Source organism: Dama dama, chromosome 22, assembly GCF_033118175.1.
Source record: "Dama dama isolate Ldn47 chromosome 22, ASM3311817v1, whole genome shotgun sequence".
NCBI lineage: Eukaryota > Metazoa > Chordata > Mammalia > Artiodactyla > Cervidae > Dama > Dama dama.
This window is the reverse complement of record NC_083702.1, coordinates 12,421,025-12,437,694: the sequence shown is the minus strand read 5'-3', so window position 1 is coordinate 12,437,694 and position 16,670 is coordinate 12,421,025. Positions and strand designations below refer to the sequence as shown.

Genomic DNA, 16,670 nt, shown 5'->3' with positions numbered 1-16,670 from the left:
TGACGGCCAGGGACTCACAGGCCCCTGACCTGTTTGCTGACTAGGCCTTAGTCCTCTAGCTCCGCCTACCTGGGAGCAGGTCTCTCTGGGTGAGTGGCTCCGAAGGTGAGCGGGTCCTGGGGAGGCTGGGCTTGGCAGGAGGCACCGGTGGCGGCTGCGCTGCAGAGAGAGGCGGCGGGCCGAGCTCCCTCGTCATCGGGGGGCTGGGCAGCCTCAGGGGTGCGTGCAGAGCTGCCCGGCTACCCCCCCCCGCACAGCCACATCAAGCTCGGGGCCCTATGTCCCAGTCCCACCTACTCATCTGTATAAACTAGAGCTGAAAACACCATGTTCTCATCAAACTAGAGAAAAAACGGAGAAGTCTGGGTTGGAAGCTAGAGACTCAGAATAATAAGTCTAAGAACAGCCCCAGCACAATCCATTGTTGGCTTTTCCTTTCATTAATTTCGGCTGGCCAGTGCTGAGGGGAGTTTTAAAGAACTAAACAGGAACCAGGTCGTCAGAATCTTACTAATTTTTAAGGAGACGCTGGGAAAAATCCGTTTTGTCTTTGTTTCTAGTCTCTGGAAAAGACTTCAAAACAATCTGTATCTACTACTCCCAATGAATCTGGACTCTGAAATAAACACAAGTTCATGAAGAAAGAACTGCCATAAGCCCCATCACCTGCACACCCAACTTCCTGCCTTACAGTCAAAGAGCTCATGTCCATGTGGCCAGAGTAACTGAAGCCCGAAGAAGCCCTGGCACCGGAGCGGTCCAGCTCTGGTGACGTCAGGGGCTGTCTGTTTCCTTCCCCCGGGGACCACTGTCTTCACCCACGGGGAAACGCAGGGCAGGACCCGGCGCTCTGAAGCCCTGGCCCCATGTGTACCGAGCCCTGGTCTGGACCTAACCTGCCGCTCCAGGCAGAGGTGCCCCCCAGTCTCTCACCCTGGTCCTTCCTTCCGGCGGACAGGGCAGAGGAGGCAGCCTGCTGCTGTCTCTCCATCTGTTCCCGGAACTGCTGCTGCAGCTGCTTCTGCCGGAGCTTCCGCTGGAGCGTGGCTTCGCTCTCCGTGGTGCCGGGGGCCAGGCTTCTGCAGCAGGAGACCAGTGGGGTGTTGGGGGAGTTCCGAGTTACCTGGTCAACAGCACACAGTTCCCAAGGGGGCTCACGGCCCCACGTGCTGCTCAGAAGGTGCAAGTGGATGGAGGAGCAGAGGTGAGGGCAGGCGGCCGTACCGGGAGCTGCTCTCCTTGTCCCCCTGCGTCACACCGTGGGGGCCAGCTGAGTGGCTCAGTCTGCACGGTGAGGTCACCTCCCGGGCTTTAGGGGGTTCCAGAGTCACATTCTGCTGGCAGCTGCTGTATCTGGCTTGTTCAACAGATGGTTCAAAATCTTGTCTCTTTACATTAGTTAAATCCACTTCAAGAGGCGGCTAATGAGGAGAGAGAATAATTTCCTTCAGTTGCTCCTGCCCCTTCCGCATTTCTCTGCCCTCGTTCCTTCAAGGTCCTAAGAAGCTGAGACAAAGGATCCACAAGTGCAAGTAACTCCAACTCTGTGTAGAGTAAAACAGCTCCATTTCCCACCTGCGCCATTCTGTGTTAACGGGGTTTTCATATGAAGGAATCACACTTAAGTTTTTATTTAGGGCAAAATACTCTGTAAAATCTAACTTCAATCTTTCCTTGGCAACTGGGCCTGACACACTTTTCTATGGAAATGATCGTGCATCATCACAGTACAGAAACCCAGAGCCTGTGCTCCACAAGCAAAGCCTCACTCAGTAATGTGAGGCTCATGGAAGAACAGAGTATTGGGTGGAGATGACTACATTTTGGTAAAGATAACCTGAAAATGAACATTACACTGTGAAATTTCTTATCTACACTGGGAAGTCAGTCAGTCAAAAAGAAATGAGCTTCTGCAGGGAGTTCCCTGGTGACCTAGTGGTTACGACTCCAGGCTTTCATGCCAAAGGCCTGGTTTCAATCCCTGGTCAGGGAACTGAGCCCCCACACGCCACATGGTGCTGCCAAAAAAATAAACTCAAGGGCAAATGAGCTCATGCCAGGAAACTTGAGGATGATGCGCTCAGTGAACAGGCCAGGAACAAACAGATGACCCCACTGACAAGAGGCACCGAGGGTAGCGAGCAGCAGAGACGAGGCAGACGGTGGTGCCGGGCTGTGTGGAGAGGGAGCTGGGGTCACTGGACAGTGGGTACGAGTTGTTTTATAACAGCAAAGAGTTACAGATATAGATGGTAGTGGTGAGTACCCCACATTAGGAATGTGGCTTGTACAACTGAACTGCACCCTTAAAATGTCTGAGAAGGTAAATTTTATGTTTATTTTACCACCACAAAAAAAAACTGAAAATGAGCACTGAAAAAAATTTTAAGACTGATAAAGCTAAATGCTGTTGAATATACAGAATAATTGGAACTCACATACTGCTATGTGCCGTACTGAACAACTGGAAGTAGAACCTACTAAAACCAAGCATATGCCGAACCCTCTGAGCTTCGCTAATAATTTCCACAGTAAATGGGTGTGTGAGCACCGAGGCATGCTTAAGAATGCTAATGGCAGCCCTATTCAACAACCAAAAGCTATGAAGATCTCCAGCGCCTATTAAGTCAGAATGGGAAAACCACCTGTAGACTTGTGTCACATAAAACGCCACTACATTCAACACAAATGAATCACACAGGTGGAATGAAAGCCAGACACAAAACAGTTCATAATGTGAGTCCAAAAAGTAAAGAACAACCAGAACTAGCCTGTGATGCACGTGGTTTCCTCAGCAGTAACAAGGGAGGGGGTGGCACACCCGGAGACTCTGGGAAGCGGGGATGCTCGACCTGATGGCAGGTGCTGGCTACGGCGGTGTCTGCCTCAGAATTCATCCAGCTGAACATTTATCACGTGTCCATTGTCTATATATCTGTGCTGTACTTTTTAACACAACACTTTTTATAAAGTGCAAACCAAACAATTACATTTATATAAAGTTTAAAAGCAGGAATAAACCTGACTAAAAGACTAAAAAAAAAAAAAAGTTACTTTCAAAAAAAATAGTCAGACTTCCCTGGTGGTTCAGTAGTTAAACTATGAACTCTTGCAATACAGGGGACCATGGGTTCAATCCCTGGTCCGGAAAGACACCCCATGGAGCAAGTAAGCCTGAGCGCCACAACTACTGAGCCTGTGCTCCACAAGAGAAACCACCCGCAGTGAGAAGCCTGTGCACAAAAACCACGGGGGTCCCCCGCTCGCTGCAACTGGAGACATGCTGAGCACAGCAACGAAGCTACAGCATGGCCAAAGGTTTAAAAAAAAAGAGAAAACTGAATGGAGTGGGGGGAGCAAAAAAGTACTAGAGAGCTGGCTATGTCCTGTTTCCCTAATCTGAGGTGTAAACAGCTATGTTCACTTCCAAAAATTCACCAGGCTGTGCCATTATGACTTTCGCAGCTTTTTGTGTATATGTTATACTTCATTTTAAAAAAAGTGAAAAAATACAGTCATGTCAACAAAACGGCCGACTAGGAAGCTCCACGCCCTCCCTCACGGAGACACCAAGGTAACAGTAAACAGACTAGAATCCCCCTGTAAGAGCTCCAGTGACCAGCTAAGACATGCCAGCACTCAGGCCAACGTGAAACTGAAACAAAGTTACAGCAAGCAGGTGGGATGTTCATGCCACTCGCCCCCAGCCACGGCCTGGCACAGAGCAGAAGTGGGGTGGGTTGCCATTCATTTCTCCAGGGATCTTCCCGACCCAGGGATCAAACCTGCTTATGCAGTGGATTCTTTACCACTACTCCACCAGGGAAGCTCCTATTTGTTTCTTACTACGATTACAAAACAAAACTACAATATCCCTCATGAATACAGATGCAGACATCCTAAACATTATTATTAATAGCAAACTGAGTCCAATGATACATAAAAAAGATTTTAAAAAAGGAAAGAAACAAACGAAGTTCTGCCAATTGACACACACCTCTGTGAGGGGCAGCACAAGAAAAAGGCCCCCAAGGACAGCAGAGGGAGGCTGCCCGGGCGGGTGGTGGCCCTGCAGGGGCCCGAAGAACCACAGCCACACTCAGCAGCATCAGGGGCATTCCCGCGCCTGACCGGCCCAGGTCACGCTGGGCTCCAGACCCCACTCTCCGAAGGCAAGCGTGCAGATCACGTGGCACGCACCTACACAAACAGGAATCCAGCCCTTCCAGACAGAGAGCTGCGGAAGAGCAGAAGGCTGGGCCGCTGAGGCTCTAGAGGTCTGTAAGAAGTGGCAGTGGGCTGAGAGGGCCCTGTGCTCCCATCCCAGACCTCTGCCAAGCACACTCCTCTCCACCTTGGACTCTGGGCCTCATCGTCCTCGGCTGTAAACGAGCCCACTGGTCCCTGCTAGCTCTTATGTTCAAAGACGGTGGAAGTGCACATTCCCGACCCTCTCCAGAGCTGGCCGTGTCTTCACGTCCCTTTCCGTCACCACGTACTCAGACACAAGGGCAGCAGAGTCACCATCCCCACTTCCAACATACCTGGCATGGAAGCTTGTTCAGTGACCTCAGATAGTCTTTGTCCAGAATACAGTTTCCAAGTGCGTTCCCAAAACTTCTAAGGGTAAGACAGAGTGGAACCGGGTTGAGAACAGTTACGTGTACACAGCGGAGAGCAGGGCTACAGCCTCTGTTCAGGCTGCTTCTCGATGATGTTCTGAGAAGACAGCAGTGAGCGGGACAGTCGTAGGTCCCTGCCCCAGAGCATAGGGTGTGAGTCAGCCACTCACAAAGCCCACTGGTCCTCCCTGCCGCGGAACACAAGCTCCAGGACCGAGATCCCTTCCCAGGGACTGCTGCGACCCCCAGTGCGTGAGCACATGTGCTCAGGGGCACAACCTTCACGACTAGACTTCTGTACTGGGAGGCTAGGATCCCCTACAGGCTGTGGCACTGCGAATTTTTAAAGCAAGTTTTACCTGTATTTTTTTTCTGGTAATTCAATTCTCAAAGGCATCTTTAACCACCAAAAAGGTTAAAACCCTGCTCTGTGTAACTAAGTTAACTATGTTACATGCACATAACAAAGAACCACACAGGTGCGCTACGAGGAGGAAGCAACCTGTGGTGGGGAGGGGAGGGGAGGGTGGGGGCGGAGGCAAAGTCCCGCAGAGAACAGGATCCTACCATGTATTCCCCAAAGAGGGCCTTGGAGTAAAGGCGCAGCAGGGAAAGACAGGGAAACAGGCTGCCTGGGGCTAAGGGTGGGGCGGGGCTGGGGACAGCTCTGAAATGAATGGTGCCTGCCTACCTCAGCGCCCGCTTCAGCCCATCTGTTACTGCCTCCTTCCTGGCTTTTTCCAAGGACAAGGCTTTTGACTTGAGGCCCTCGCTGACACCGTAGCCCACATCTTCATGATACGAGCCATCCTGGGGGCAGAAAAGGCGGTCAGGCCCCACCGTGAGGAGTTAGAGCCCATCCCTCACGGCTCTCTTCGTCTCCAGGCAGCCATGCTCAGACAGGGACAGTCCTCCAGGGCCGCCTCCTGGACTGGATCTGTGTTCTCCCCTCTCTTCCTCTTTACATAAAAAGGCACGAGTCTAACCCAGCCCAAGTCTTACTAAGATGCACTACCGCACAGCAGGAAAACCTTGTGGGGGAGGGATAATTAGAGTTCGGGACGGACATATACACGCTGCTGTATTTAATCAACAAAGAGGTACTGTACAGCAGAGGGAGCTCAGCACAGCATCCTGTAACAGCCCAAACAGGAGAACAACTGGAAGAAGAAGGGATGCACGTATAACTGAGTCCCCTCTGCTGCACCCCTGAAATGGACAACATTACTGGTCAACCACACTCCATATGAGAAAGTTAAAGAGAAAACCTTTGGGATACCATTTGAAATATTATATTTAACTGATTCTAACGACTAGATAGCAAATCCTCTCACAAGTCAGGTGGAATCTGCTTCTCGGCTTCCACCAAAAAGCAAAGGTAGGCCTGATCAAGCTGTTAGCTGACAAAGAGCTGAATATAACTTCTGATGATAACACTGTGATTCTGAAATATAACTCAGAAGCAGTCAATGAATAGCACTAAAATGAAACTCTTTCCAGTCCCAGTGTATGTGAATAAGGATTTCAATCTGTGTGTGTGTGCGCTCAGTCATGTCCAACTCTTTGCGACCCCATGGACCATAGCCCACCAGGCTCCTCTGTCCGTGGGACTTCCCAGGCAAGGATACTGGAGTGGGTTGCCATTTCCTTCTCCAGGGGATCCTCCCGACCCAGGGATCGAACCTGTGTCTCTTGCGTCTCCTGCATTGGCAGGCGGGTTTCTTTACCACTGCACCACCCGGGAAGCCCAAGGTTTTCAGTACTATTTACAAAAATAAGTCAGAACAGAATTAATGCTAGATGTTTAGGAATAAGTAATATTAACTATACATATATTAACAATAGAAAAAAAGCTTCATCCATCTTATTAAGAAATGTGTTTTCCATAAAATTTTATATTTTGATGCAGTTTTGCTGTCTCTTCAAAATAAACACAATTGACTCTATTGTGTGTTAATAACACCTGTAATATTAACAGTATCTCAATCCAAAAGAAATGTTTTAATAGAGAGCCTTAAAGTCACTGGAAATTTACTCCCCCCTCCAAATTTTTACACATACACAGACGGACACAGGCAGACAAGCGCAATAGTTACTAATAAAAGATTTTCAATCATATAATATAAGCCAGTAGGGGACTTCCCTGGTGGCGTGGTGGATAAGAATCCGCCTGCCAATGCAGGGGACACGGGTTTGATCCCTGGTCCAGGAAGATCCCACATGCCATGGAGCAACTAACCCCGTTCGCCACAACTGAGCCTGAGCTCTAGAGCCCACAGCCGTAACTGCTGAGCCTGTGCTCCACAACAAGAGAAGCCACTGCAGTGAGAAGCCCAAGTACTGTAACCAAGAGCAGCCCCCACTCACTGCAACCAGAGAAAAGCCCTTGCAAAGCAATGAAGACCCAACGCAGCCAAAAAAAAGCATCACTTTGCATTATTTAAAAAAAAAAAAAAAAGCCAGTGGGGAAATGGAATGGAAATATGTGTTCAAGAAGAAACAACATAAAATTTCTAATGACTAGAGTAACTTGCTCAAAAGAAAAGTAGCTTGTATACATATTTTTTAAAATAGATGACAGCATGTAATCTATGGTATTAATATTTAGAATCCATTGGTACATTTTAAAAAGATGTAGCAGATTTATTTTAGAACGTAGAATTTTACAATATGCCAAAAAATGCACCCTTGCAAATATTTGTCTATATGGTGAAAATTCTTAGTCACTTAAAAATGTGCAGGAGAACGAGCTCCTCAAAATTTTCTCGGGCGCCTGAGTAAGGCCGAGTGAATGCACAGCCTCCTCTGGCCCAGAGCCTCCGCACGCGCTCACTCTCCCCCCGCACGTCTCCTCCATCACCCTCACCTTCAGCTGGACTCGCACAAACGCACAGACGCCCACGTAGAACTTGCCATTGTTAAGGTCAACAAAATCTAGGGTGGGAAAGACAGCCAGGTGAGGGCGTGCTGATCCTGCCTCACCCGTGTTCCTCCTGCCAGAGACGGAGCACACCCACCAGGCCCTCACCCGCAGCCCATCCGGCTGGAAGCTGGCCGATGCCAAGAAGGGACGCACACTCACCCACGTTCTGCTGGGTGATGGAATGCGCCCAGCCATTGTAGCCGAACATCTCATTGGCCAGATTAATGACCCTGTGACCCTCAATGTAACACACCTGGAAAAAATAAAGAAGAAAAAACACCTTGTTAAAATTCCTCGCCATACCTAACTGTGGATTAGAATTTACTTATTCCTTACCAGCTCTTTTGTCAAAATCACCCTAAACACTCCAGGGAAATTCCCAGTGAACTTACCTCAGAGAACTAGGGTCTGAGACTAGAGTCTCAAGGCTGTGACTCGGCCACTTCAGAGGACAATGAAGGATGGATCCCATCCCTTTCCAGAGATGAGAAGTGATAGTGAATGAAAGACCTACTGAATCCATGAGGACCAGAGAGGGAGCCGGCAAGTTCGTCCAATAGTCAGCATCATGGGCCCCCACTTTTCAGGCAGTAAACTCGCCTACCTTCTGGCCTCCTCCAGCCATGCGGCTACTGATGTACTCTGGGCCCAGCCTCTGCCTCAGGGCGTTCTGGATGGCCTGGTGTTCTTCCACTGTGTACTGGTACTGGAACCAGAAAGGGGAAACTGAACCGACATTTCTGCCATCCCTACGCTCAGATCTACTGAGGATCCTATGAGCTGTTGTTCATGTGGGTTGTCTATCGATACAAGGAATTAAAACTTCATAGGAACACATTCCAGTAACTACCAGAGCAATGACATCGGCACATGCTATGCAGTCTCTGGAAAACTCCACCCTCACTCATGAAAGAATGAGAGTGAAAAAGGCACAGTACTTTGGTAGTATTATGAAAATAACTTTGATTTCACAGGCTCCGGAAGGTCCTGTGGACCCCAGGGGTCACTGGACCACATTGTGAGAACCACTGCCTTAGATGTGACTAGTGTGTTACCACAACTCTCTCCAGCCAAAACTAGGAAACTAAGACTTCTTGTCTCAAGAGTCTCTCGTGACATTTATGTAGACGTGGAAGAGGAGAAAACAGGACAGGAAGCCTTGCTTCCATGTGTCCTCCAATTCAGCCATTTCCCATCCTGCACACAGAGAACTGCACCACTGTTTGATTAGATTTTCGTTCCCTTGGTAGTTTTCCCCTGGCCCTATTAAAGTAGAACAAATACACACAGATCTCTGGTAAGACAGACAGAATGTGGATGGACAAAGCAAGAATCTCCCTTATAAGCACAGAGTATCTCCATAAACCCCAGAAACTTTGGATGCCTCCAAAAAGAGAGATCCAAGTGTCATGGGGACAGGAGTGACAGGAAACACTGAGACTTTTCACATAGAGTCTGTTCCACTTGGAATGTTAAAAGCATATGAAAATGCAACCTATCCAAAAACAGTTTATATTTAAATGTAGCCCCCAGCACTGCTAAAGCTCCCATACACGCTCAGAGCTCAACAGAAACGCCCAAATAATGTCTCTAGATGAAAACAGCAGCTTACATACATGATGGCGCTTACTCACTGCTTCCCCAGACCGTCTTGGTTTCCACTTACCCTCATCCCTTCCAGAGAAGAGGGGGACACACTCACCTGACCAAAGCATAGCACGGGGCTGCCCCCAGCAGGCTGGCTGCCACGGCCTCCAAGGACTGCTTCCTCAGTCCCGGACATGCTGATGCAGGTGGACTCTAAATAAACAGAAGAGCAAAACAGAGATTTCAAAGGATGCTAATGGTGAAAGGCAAGTCTCCGCTACAATCAGATGAAGTCACTTTCTCCACGGACCTTAAACACAGGTCAGGGGCACAGCTCCTCAGTGCCTGGCTGTCACCAAATAGGCCTCTGAATCCCTCAGGGCCTAGTCTACCTTTCTGCTGAGTTCTTCCAGCATGGTGCTGCTACTAAAGGTGATTTTTGCAGTAAGAATGTGTTATATGTTATAATTACAATGTCTGTAATAGAAAAAGTCAAAACTACAAAAGCATGCCAGGGAAGAGCCAATAACCAGCTTATGATCACCTACTGTATGAGCATCATGACCTTGACCTCTGTGGGGTCAAAGAGGAAACATACGCCACAGCAGCTGAACTGTCATGGAGACATGATGCCATGGGAGAGTCGTGTGGCACAGAAGACCCCGTGTTCACAAAGGACATAGCACTGAGCCCCCATGGTCCCCGCAGCTTCACTATCTCCTGGGACCGTGCTCAGGCCCCACCCCAGACCAACTGAATCAGAAGCCAGAGGCAAGGTCCAAGCCCACCCAGCGATTCTGCCACCAGCTCCAATCTGAGGGCCAGTGTGCAGGCTGGTAGCGCACAGCCTCGCCTCAGGAGAGTCAGCTGCTCCCTGAGGCCCGGCGCCCGCCGCACACCCAGCAGATCCCACGCGGGGCCTCAGCCGACCTGCGCGTGAATCTCTGCATGTAAATCCTCAGATTACCTATAAAACCACACATCTGTGACCATCAAGTAGCACATGATTCCACACATGGCATTACAGCACCGTGTTTCAGAGCTCACATTCCTAATGCTGACTTCTGGCCCCAATCCCCATGAGGTCTTGACCAAGAGAAGTTTCACATAAGCTCTCCAATGACATTTCATCATCTGGAAGATGGAGGTAACAATAGTACCTACACTTCCTAGGGGTTCTGTAAAGATTGTGAAACTGAATAAAACTGCATCAATGCAACTAGAGATGATCATACCAAGTGAAGTCAGTCAGAAAGAGAAAGATAAATACCATATGGTATCACTCACATGTGGAACCTAACATATGACACAAATGAACCTATCTCTGAAACTGAATCAGGGACACAGAGACCTGACTGGTAGTTGCCAAGGGGGTGGGGGGTGGGGGGGGGAGTAGGAGGCTGGGGTTAGCAGATGTAAGATTCTCCAAACAGACTGGATAGCAACAAGGTCCTACTGCACAGCACAGGGAACTATATTCAATATCCTATGATAAACCATAATGGAAGAGAACATTTTTTAAATGTTTGTATATGTGTCAGTGCATCACTCTGCAGCACAGCACTCATTAACACTGTAAATCCACTACACTTCAGTTTTAAAACCTGAGTGCCTGGCACATATGAAGTATTAAATAAACGTTAACTGTTGCTGAGTGGTTGTTAATTTCTTTATGTAATTATGAAAATGCAGAAAACTATTTAAATGATCATAAAACATTACCTTTCAGCTAAGAAATGGTAAATTTATTTATAATCTTGCACTAAAAAGTAAAGAGTGGCCTATACTAGTCAATAATTAGTGTCTAAAATTATTAAATCAAAAAATAGTGCAGTGAGAATATTATTAGAATGTAACTGTAAATGCCAAAAAAGACAGTTAAAAGAATGAAACGTCCCTGAGAGGTGGTGCCAGTGTGAACAACAGTGCATCAAGGCTCGTCTTTTTATTTATTTATTTTTCATTTATTTTTATTAGTTGGAGGCTAATTACTCCACAACATTTCAGTGGGTTTTGTCATACATTGATATGAATCAGCCATAGACTTACACGTATTCCCCATCCCGATCCCCCCTCCCACCTCCCTCTCCACCCGATTCCTCTGGGTCTTCCCAGTGCACCAGGCCCGAGCACTTGTCTCATGCATCCTACCTGGGCTGGTGGTCTGTTTCACCATAGATAATATACATGCTGTTCTTTCGAAACATCCCACCCTCACCTTCTCCCACAGAGTTCAAAAGTCTGTTCTGTACATCTGTGTCTCTTTTTCTGTTTTGCATATAGGGTTATCATTACCATCTTTCTAAATTCTATATATATGTTAGTATGCTATAATGTTCTTTATCTTTCTGGCTTACTTCACTCTGTATAATGGGCTCCAGTTTCATCCATCTCATTAGAACTGATTCAAATGAATTCTTTTTAATGGCTGAGTAATATTCCATGGTGTATATGCACCACAGCTTCCTTATCCATTCGTCTGCTAATGGGCATCTAGATTGCTTCCATGTCATGGCTATTAGAAACAGTGCTGCGATGAACATTGGGGTGCACGTGTCTCTTTCAGATCTGGTTTCCTCGCTGTGTATGCCCAGAAGTGGTAAAGAGGGTTCCCTTTTCTCCACACCCTCTCCAGCATTTATTGCTTGTAGACTTTTGGATAGCAGCCATCCTGACTGGAGTGTAATGGTACCTCATTGTGGTTTTGATTTGCATTTCTCTGATAATGAGTGATGTTGAGCATCTTTTCATGTGTTTGTTAGCCATCTGTATGTCTTCTTTGGAGAAATGTCTGTTTAGTTCTTTGGCCCATTTTTTGATTGGGTCATTTATTTTTCTGGAATTAAGCTTCAGGAGTTGCTTGTATATTTTTGAGATTAATCCTTTGTCTGTTGCTTCATTTGCTATTATTTTCTATCAAATACATACATGTATTACTTAAAAATTTAAAAAGTAGGGGTCAGCAAACTTTTTCCATAAAGGGTCAGGAAGTAAAAATGTTAGGTTTGACAGGTTATACAGTCTCTGTCACTACTTCTTTGACATTTTAGCATGAAAGCAGGCATAATGTTGGGTCATGGTGGAGAGTTCTGACAAAATGTGGTCCGTAGAAGGGAATGGCAAACCACTCCAGTATTTTTGCCTTGAGAACCCCATGAACACTATGAAATGGCAAAAAGATACAAAACTGAAAGATGAGCTTCCCAAGTCAGTAGTGTCCAATATGCTACTGGGGAAGCGAAGACAAAACTTCAGAAAGAATGAAGACGTTGAGCCAAAATGGAAAGGACACCCAGTTGTGGATATGTCTGTGATGAAAGTAAAGTCTGATGCTGTAGAGAACAATACTGCACAGGAACGTGGAATGTTAGGTCCCTGAATCAAGGTAAATTGGATGTGGTCAAAGGAGACGGCAAGAGTGAACATCGACATTTTAGGAATCAGTGAACTAAAATGGACAAGAATGGGAGAATTTAATTTGATGACCATCAGCAAGAATTCCTTAGAAGAAATGGAGTAGCACTCATTGTCAACCAGAGTCAAATGCAGTACTTGAGTGCAATCTCAAAAACGACAGAATGATTTTGGTTTGTTTCCAAGGCAAAACCACTCAACATCATAGTAATCCAAGTCTATGCCCAACCACTAATGCCAAAGAAGCTGAAATTGAACAGTTCTAGTGAAAAAAGCTGAGTGCCGAAGAATTGATGCTTTTAAACTGTGGTGTTGGAGAAGACTCTTAATTAAGAGTCCCTTGGACCGCAAGGAGATCCAACCAGTCCATCCTAAAGGAGATCAGTCCTGGGTGTTCATTGGAAGGACTGACGCTGAAGCTGAAACTCCAGTACTTTGGCCACCTCATGCGAAGAGTTGACTCACTGGAAAAGACCCTGATGCTGGGAGGGATTGGGGGCAGGAGGAGAAGGGGACGACAGAGGATGAGATGGCTGGATGGCATCACCGACTCGATGAGCATGAGTTTGAGTAAACTTCGGGAGCTGGTGATGGACAGGGAGACCTGGCGTGCTGCGATTCATGGGGTCGCAAAGAGTTGGACACGACTGAGCGACTGAACTGAACTGATGAAGACCTACAAGACCTTCTAGAACTAACACCAAAAAAAGATGCCCTTTTCATCACTGGGGACTGGAATGCAAAAGTAGGAAGTCAAGAGATACTGGAGTAACAGGCAAGTTTGGCCTTAGAGAACAAAATGAAGCACGGCAAAGATTAACAGAGTTGTGTCAAGAGAACACATTGGTCATAGCAAACACCCTTTTCCAACAACACAAGAGATAACTCTACACATGGACATGAACAGATAGTCAATAGTGAAATCAGATTATATTCTTTATAGCCAAAGATGAAGAAGCTCTATACAGTCAACAAAAACAAGACATGGAGCTGACTGTGGCTCAGACGATCAGCTCCTTATTGCAAAATTCGGACGTAAAGTAAGTAGGGAAACCACCATGCCATTCAGGTATGACCTAAATCAAATCCCTTATGATTTACAGTGGAGGTGACAAAAGATTCAAGGGATTCGATTTGGTAGACAGAATGCCTGAAGAACTATGGGTGGAGGTTCATAACACTGTACAGGAGGCGGTGACCAAAACCATCCCAAAGAAAAAGAAATGCAAGAAGGTAAAGTGGTTGTCTGAGGAGGCCTTACAAATAGCTCAGAAGAGAAGAAAGGTGAAAGACAAGGGAGAAAAAGAAAGATATATCCATCTGAATGCAGAATTCCAGAGAACAGCAAGGAGAGATAAGAAAGCCTTCTTAAGTGAACAAAGCAAAGAAATAGAGGAAAACAGTACAACGGAAAAGACTAGAAATATCTTCAAGAAAATTGGAGATTCCAAGGGAACATTTCATGCAAAGAAGGGCACAATAAAGGACAGAAACTGCAAGGATCTCATAGAAGCAGAAGAGAATAAGAAGAGGTGGCAAGAATACACAGAAGAACTGTACAAAAAAATGTCTTAATGAACCAGATAGCCACGATGGTGTGATCACTCACCCACAGCCAGACATTCTGGTGTGCAAAGTCAAGTGGACTTTAGGAAGCATCACTATGAACAAAGCTAGTAGAGGTGACAGAATTCCAGCTGAGCTATTTCAAATCCTAAAAGATGATTCCGTGAAAGTGCTGCACTCAATATGCCAACAAATGTGGAAAACTTGGCAGTGGCCACAGGACTAGGAAAGGTCAGTTTTTATTCCAATCCCAAAGAAAGGCAATGCCAAAGAATCTTCAAACTACTGCACAACTGCATTCATTTCACAAGTTAGCAAGGTAATGCTCAAAATTCTCCAAGCTAGGCTTCAACAATACATGAACCAAGAACTTCCACATGTACAAGCTGGATTTAAAAAATGCAGAGGAACCAGAAATCAAATTGCCAATATCTACTGGATCACATAAAAAGCAAGGGAATTCCAGAAAAACATCTACTTCTGCTTCATTGACTATGCTAAAGCCTTTACTATGTGGATCACAACAAACTGTGGAAAATTCTTCAAGAGATGGGAAATACCTGACCACCTTACCTGCCTCCTGAGAAACCTGTATGCAGGTCAAGAAGCAACAGTTAGAACTGGACATGGAATAATGGACTGGTTCCAAATTTGGGAAAGGAGTATGTCAAGGCTATATATTGTCACCCTGCTTATTTAACTTATATGCAGAGAACATCATGCGAAATGCCAGGCTGGATGACTCACAAGCTGGAATCAAGATTCCTGGGACAAATATCAACAACCTCAGATATGGAGATGATACTACTCTAATGGCAGAAAGTGAAGAGGAACTAAAGAGCCTCTGGATGAAGATGAAAGAGGAGAGTGAAAAAGCTGGCTTAAAACTCAACATTCCTTGGAGAAGAAAATGGCAACCTATTTCAGTATTCTTGCCTGAAAACATTCTGTGGACAGAGGAGCCTTTTGAGCTACAGTCCCTGGGGTCGCAAGAGTCAGATATAACTTAGCAACTAAACCACTATAGAAAATTTATCAGTGCTGCCAGAAGCTGGGGCAGGAGATGCAACAGAGCAAATGGGGAGTAACTGCTACTGGATACAGGGTTACTTCTCAGGGTGATGAAAATGTTCTAAAATCAATGATGGTGATAGTTCCACAACTGTGCAAGTATAAAAGCTATTGAATTATACACTTAAAGTGGGTGAATTGTATGGTATTTAAAACATACATCAATAAAGCTATCATATTTAAAAAAACAAAACAAAACAAAAAAACAACTCAACATTCAAAAACAAAGATCATGGCATCTGGTCCCATCACTTCATGGCAAATAGATGGGGAAACAATGGAAATAGTGACAGACTTTATTTTCTTGGGCTCCAAAAATCACTGTAGATGGTGACTGCAGCCATGAAATTAAAAGACACTTGCTCCTTGGAAGAAAAGCTATGACAAACCTAGACAGCATATTAAAAAGCAGATACACTACTTTACCGACAAAGGACCATATAGTCAAAGCTATGGTTTTTCCAGTAGTCATGTATGGATGTGAGAGTTGAACCATAAAGAAGGCTGAGCACTGAAGAACTGATGCTTTTGAACTGTGGTGCTGGAGAAGACTCTTCAGAGTGCCTTCGACTGCAAGGAGATCCAACCAGTCAATCCTAAAGGAAATCAGTCCTGAATATTTATTGGAAGGACTGATGCTGAAGTTACAGTACTTTGGAAACCTGATGTGAAGAGCCGACTCACTGGAAAAGACCTTGATGCTCGGAAAGACCAAGGGTGGGAGGAGAAGGAGATGACAGAGGATAAGACGGTTGGATGGCATCATTGACTCAATGGACATGAGTCTGAGTAAGCTCCGGGAGATGAAGGGCAGGGAAGCCTGGTGTGCTGCAGAGCATGCGGTCGCAAAGAGTTGGACATGACTGAGTGAGTGAACAACAAGCCACCGTCAATATGTATATGAATGAGTGTGGTTGTTTCCCAATAAAACTTGATTACACAAATGAACTTATTTACAAAACAGAAACAGATTCACATCACAGACTTATAGAACAAACATATGGTTGGGGTGGAAGGGTGGAAGAAAGGGATAGATTGGGACTGACATGTACACGCTGCTACACTGATAGGTATCTATTAAGACAGAAAACCAACAAGGACCAGTTATTGTACAGCAGAGGGAATGTTGCTCAATATTCTTTAATAACCTAAATGATTATTTGATTTGATTATTTCAAAACAATTTGAAAAAGAACAAATACATGTATATGTATAACTGAATCCCTTTGCTGTCCACCTTAAACTAACACAATATTGTAAATCAACTATGCTCCAATATAAAATAAAAATTAAAAAAAACAATGAAAACCAAAAAGAAACAAACAGAAACTTTACCACAGAAGAGGCGGCAGCTGCAGCCCGCAGGTCACAGTGTGCCATCCCCTGTGGTAAAGCAAGCTATGAAGGTCACAGTCCAATGTGGCTCAGGACTGAGCTCCAAGGGCTTAAACAGGACACTTACTTAACCTCTTTGGGCCCCAATTTTC

General features: G+C 45.8%; 1 protein-coding gene across 9 annotated transcripts in view; it reads right to left on the bottom strand.

Annotated features, from left to right (window-relative positions):
• RAD52 (RAD52 homolog, DNA repair protein) overlaps positions 1 to 16,670 on the bottom strand; it is a 28,825-nt gene that overhangs the window by 1,405 nt on the left and 10,750 nt on the right. For 6 of the 9 annotated variants that reach the window (XM_061124668.1, XM_061124670.1, XM_061124674.1 and 3 more), the window contains 9 exons: positions 9,248 to 9,345; positions 8,150 to 8,251; positions 7,705 to 7,798; positions 7,489 to 7,556; positions 5,314 to 5,432; positions 4,545 to 4,620; positions 1,225 to 1,421; positions 934 to 1,079; positions 70 to 159 (listed from right to left, as the gene is read on the bottom strand). In XM_061124668.1, the coding sequence (XP_060980651.1) occupies positions 70 to 159; positions 934 to 1,079; positions 1,225 to 1,421; positions 4,545 to 4,620; positions 5,314 to 5,432; positions 7,489 to 7,556; positions 7,705 to 7,798; positions 8,150 to 8,251; positions 9,248 to 9,345 (990 nt within the window). Of the gene's footprint in view, positions 1 to 69; positions 160 to 933; positions 1,080 to 1,224; positions 1,422 to 4,544; positions 4,621 to 5,313; positions 5,433 to 7,488; positions 7,557 to 7,704; positions 7,799 to 7,937; positions 8,252 to 9,247; positions 9,346 to 16,670 lie in introns of those variants that run through there. The other 3 variants (XM_061124672.1, XM_061124676.1, XM_061124671.1) reach the window with 3 other exon arrangements.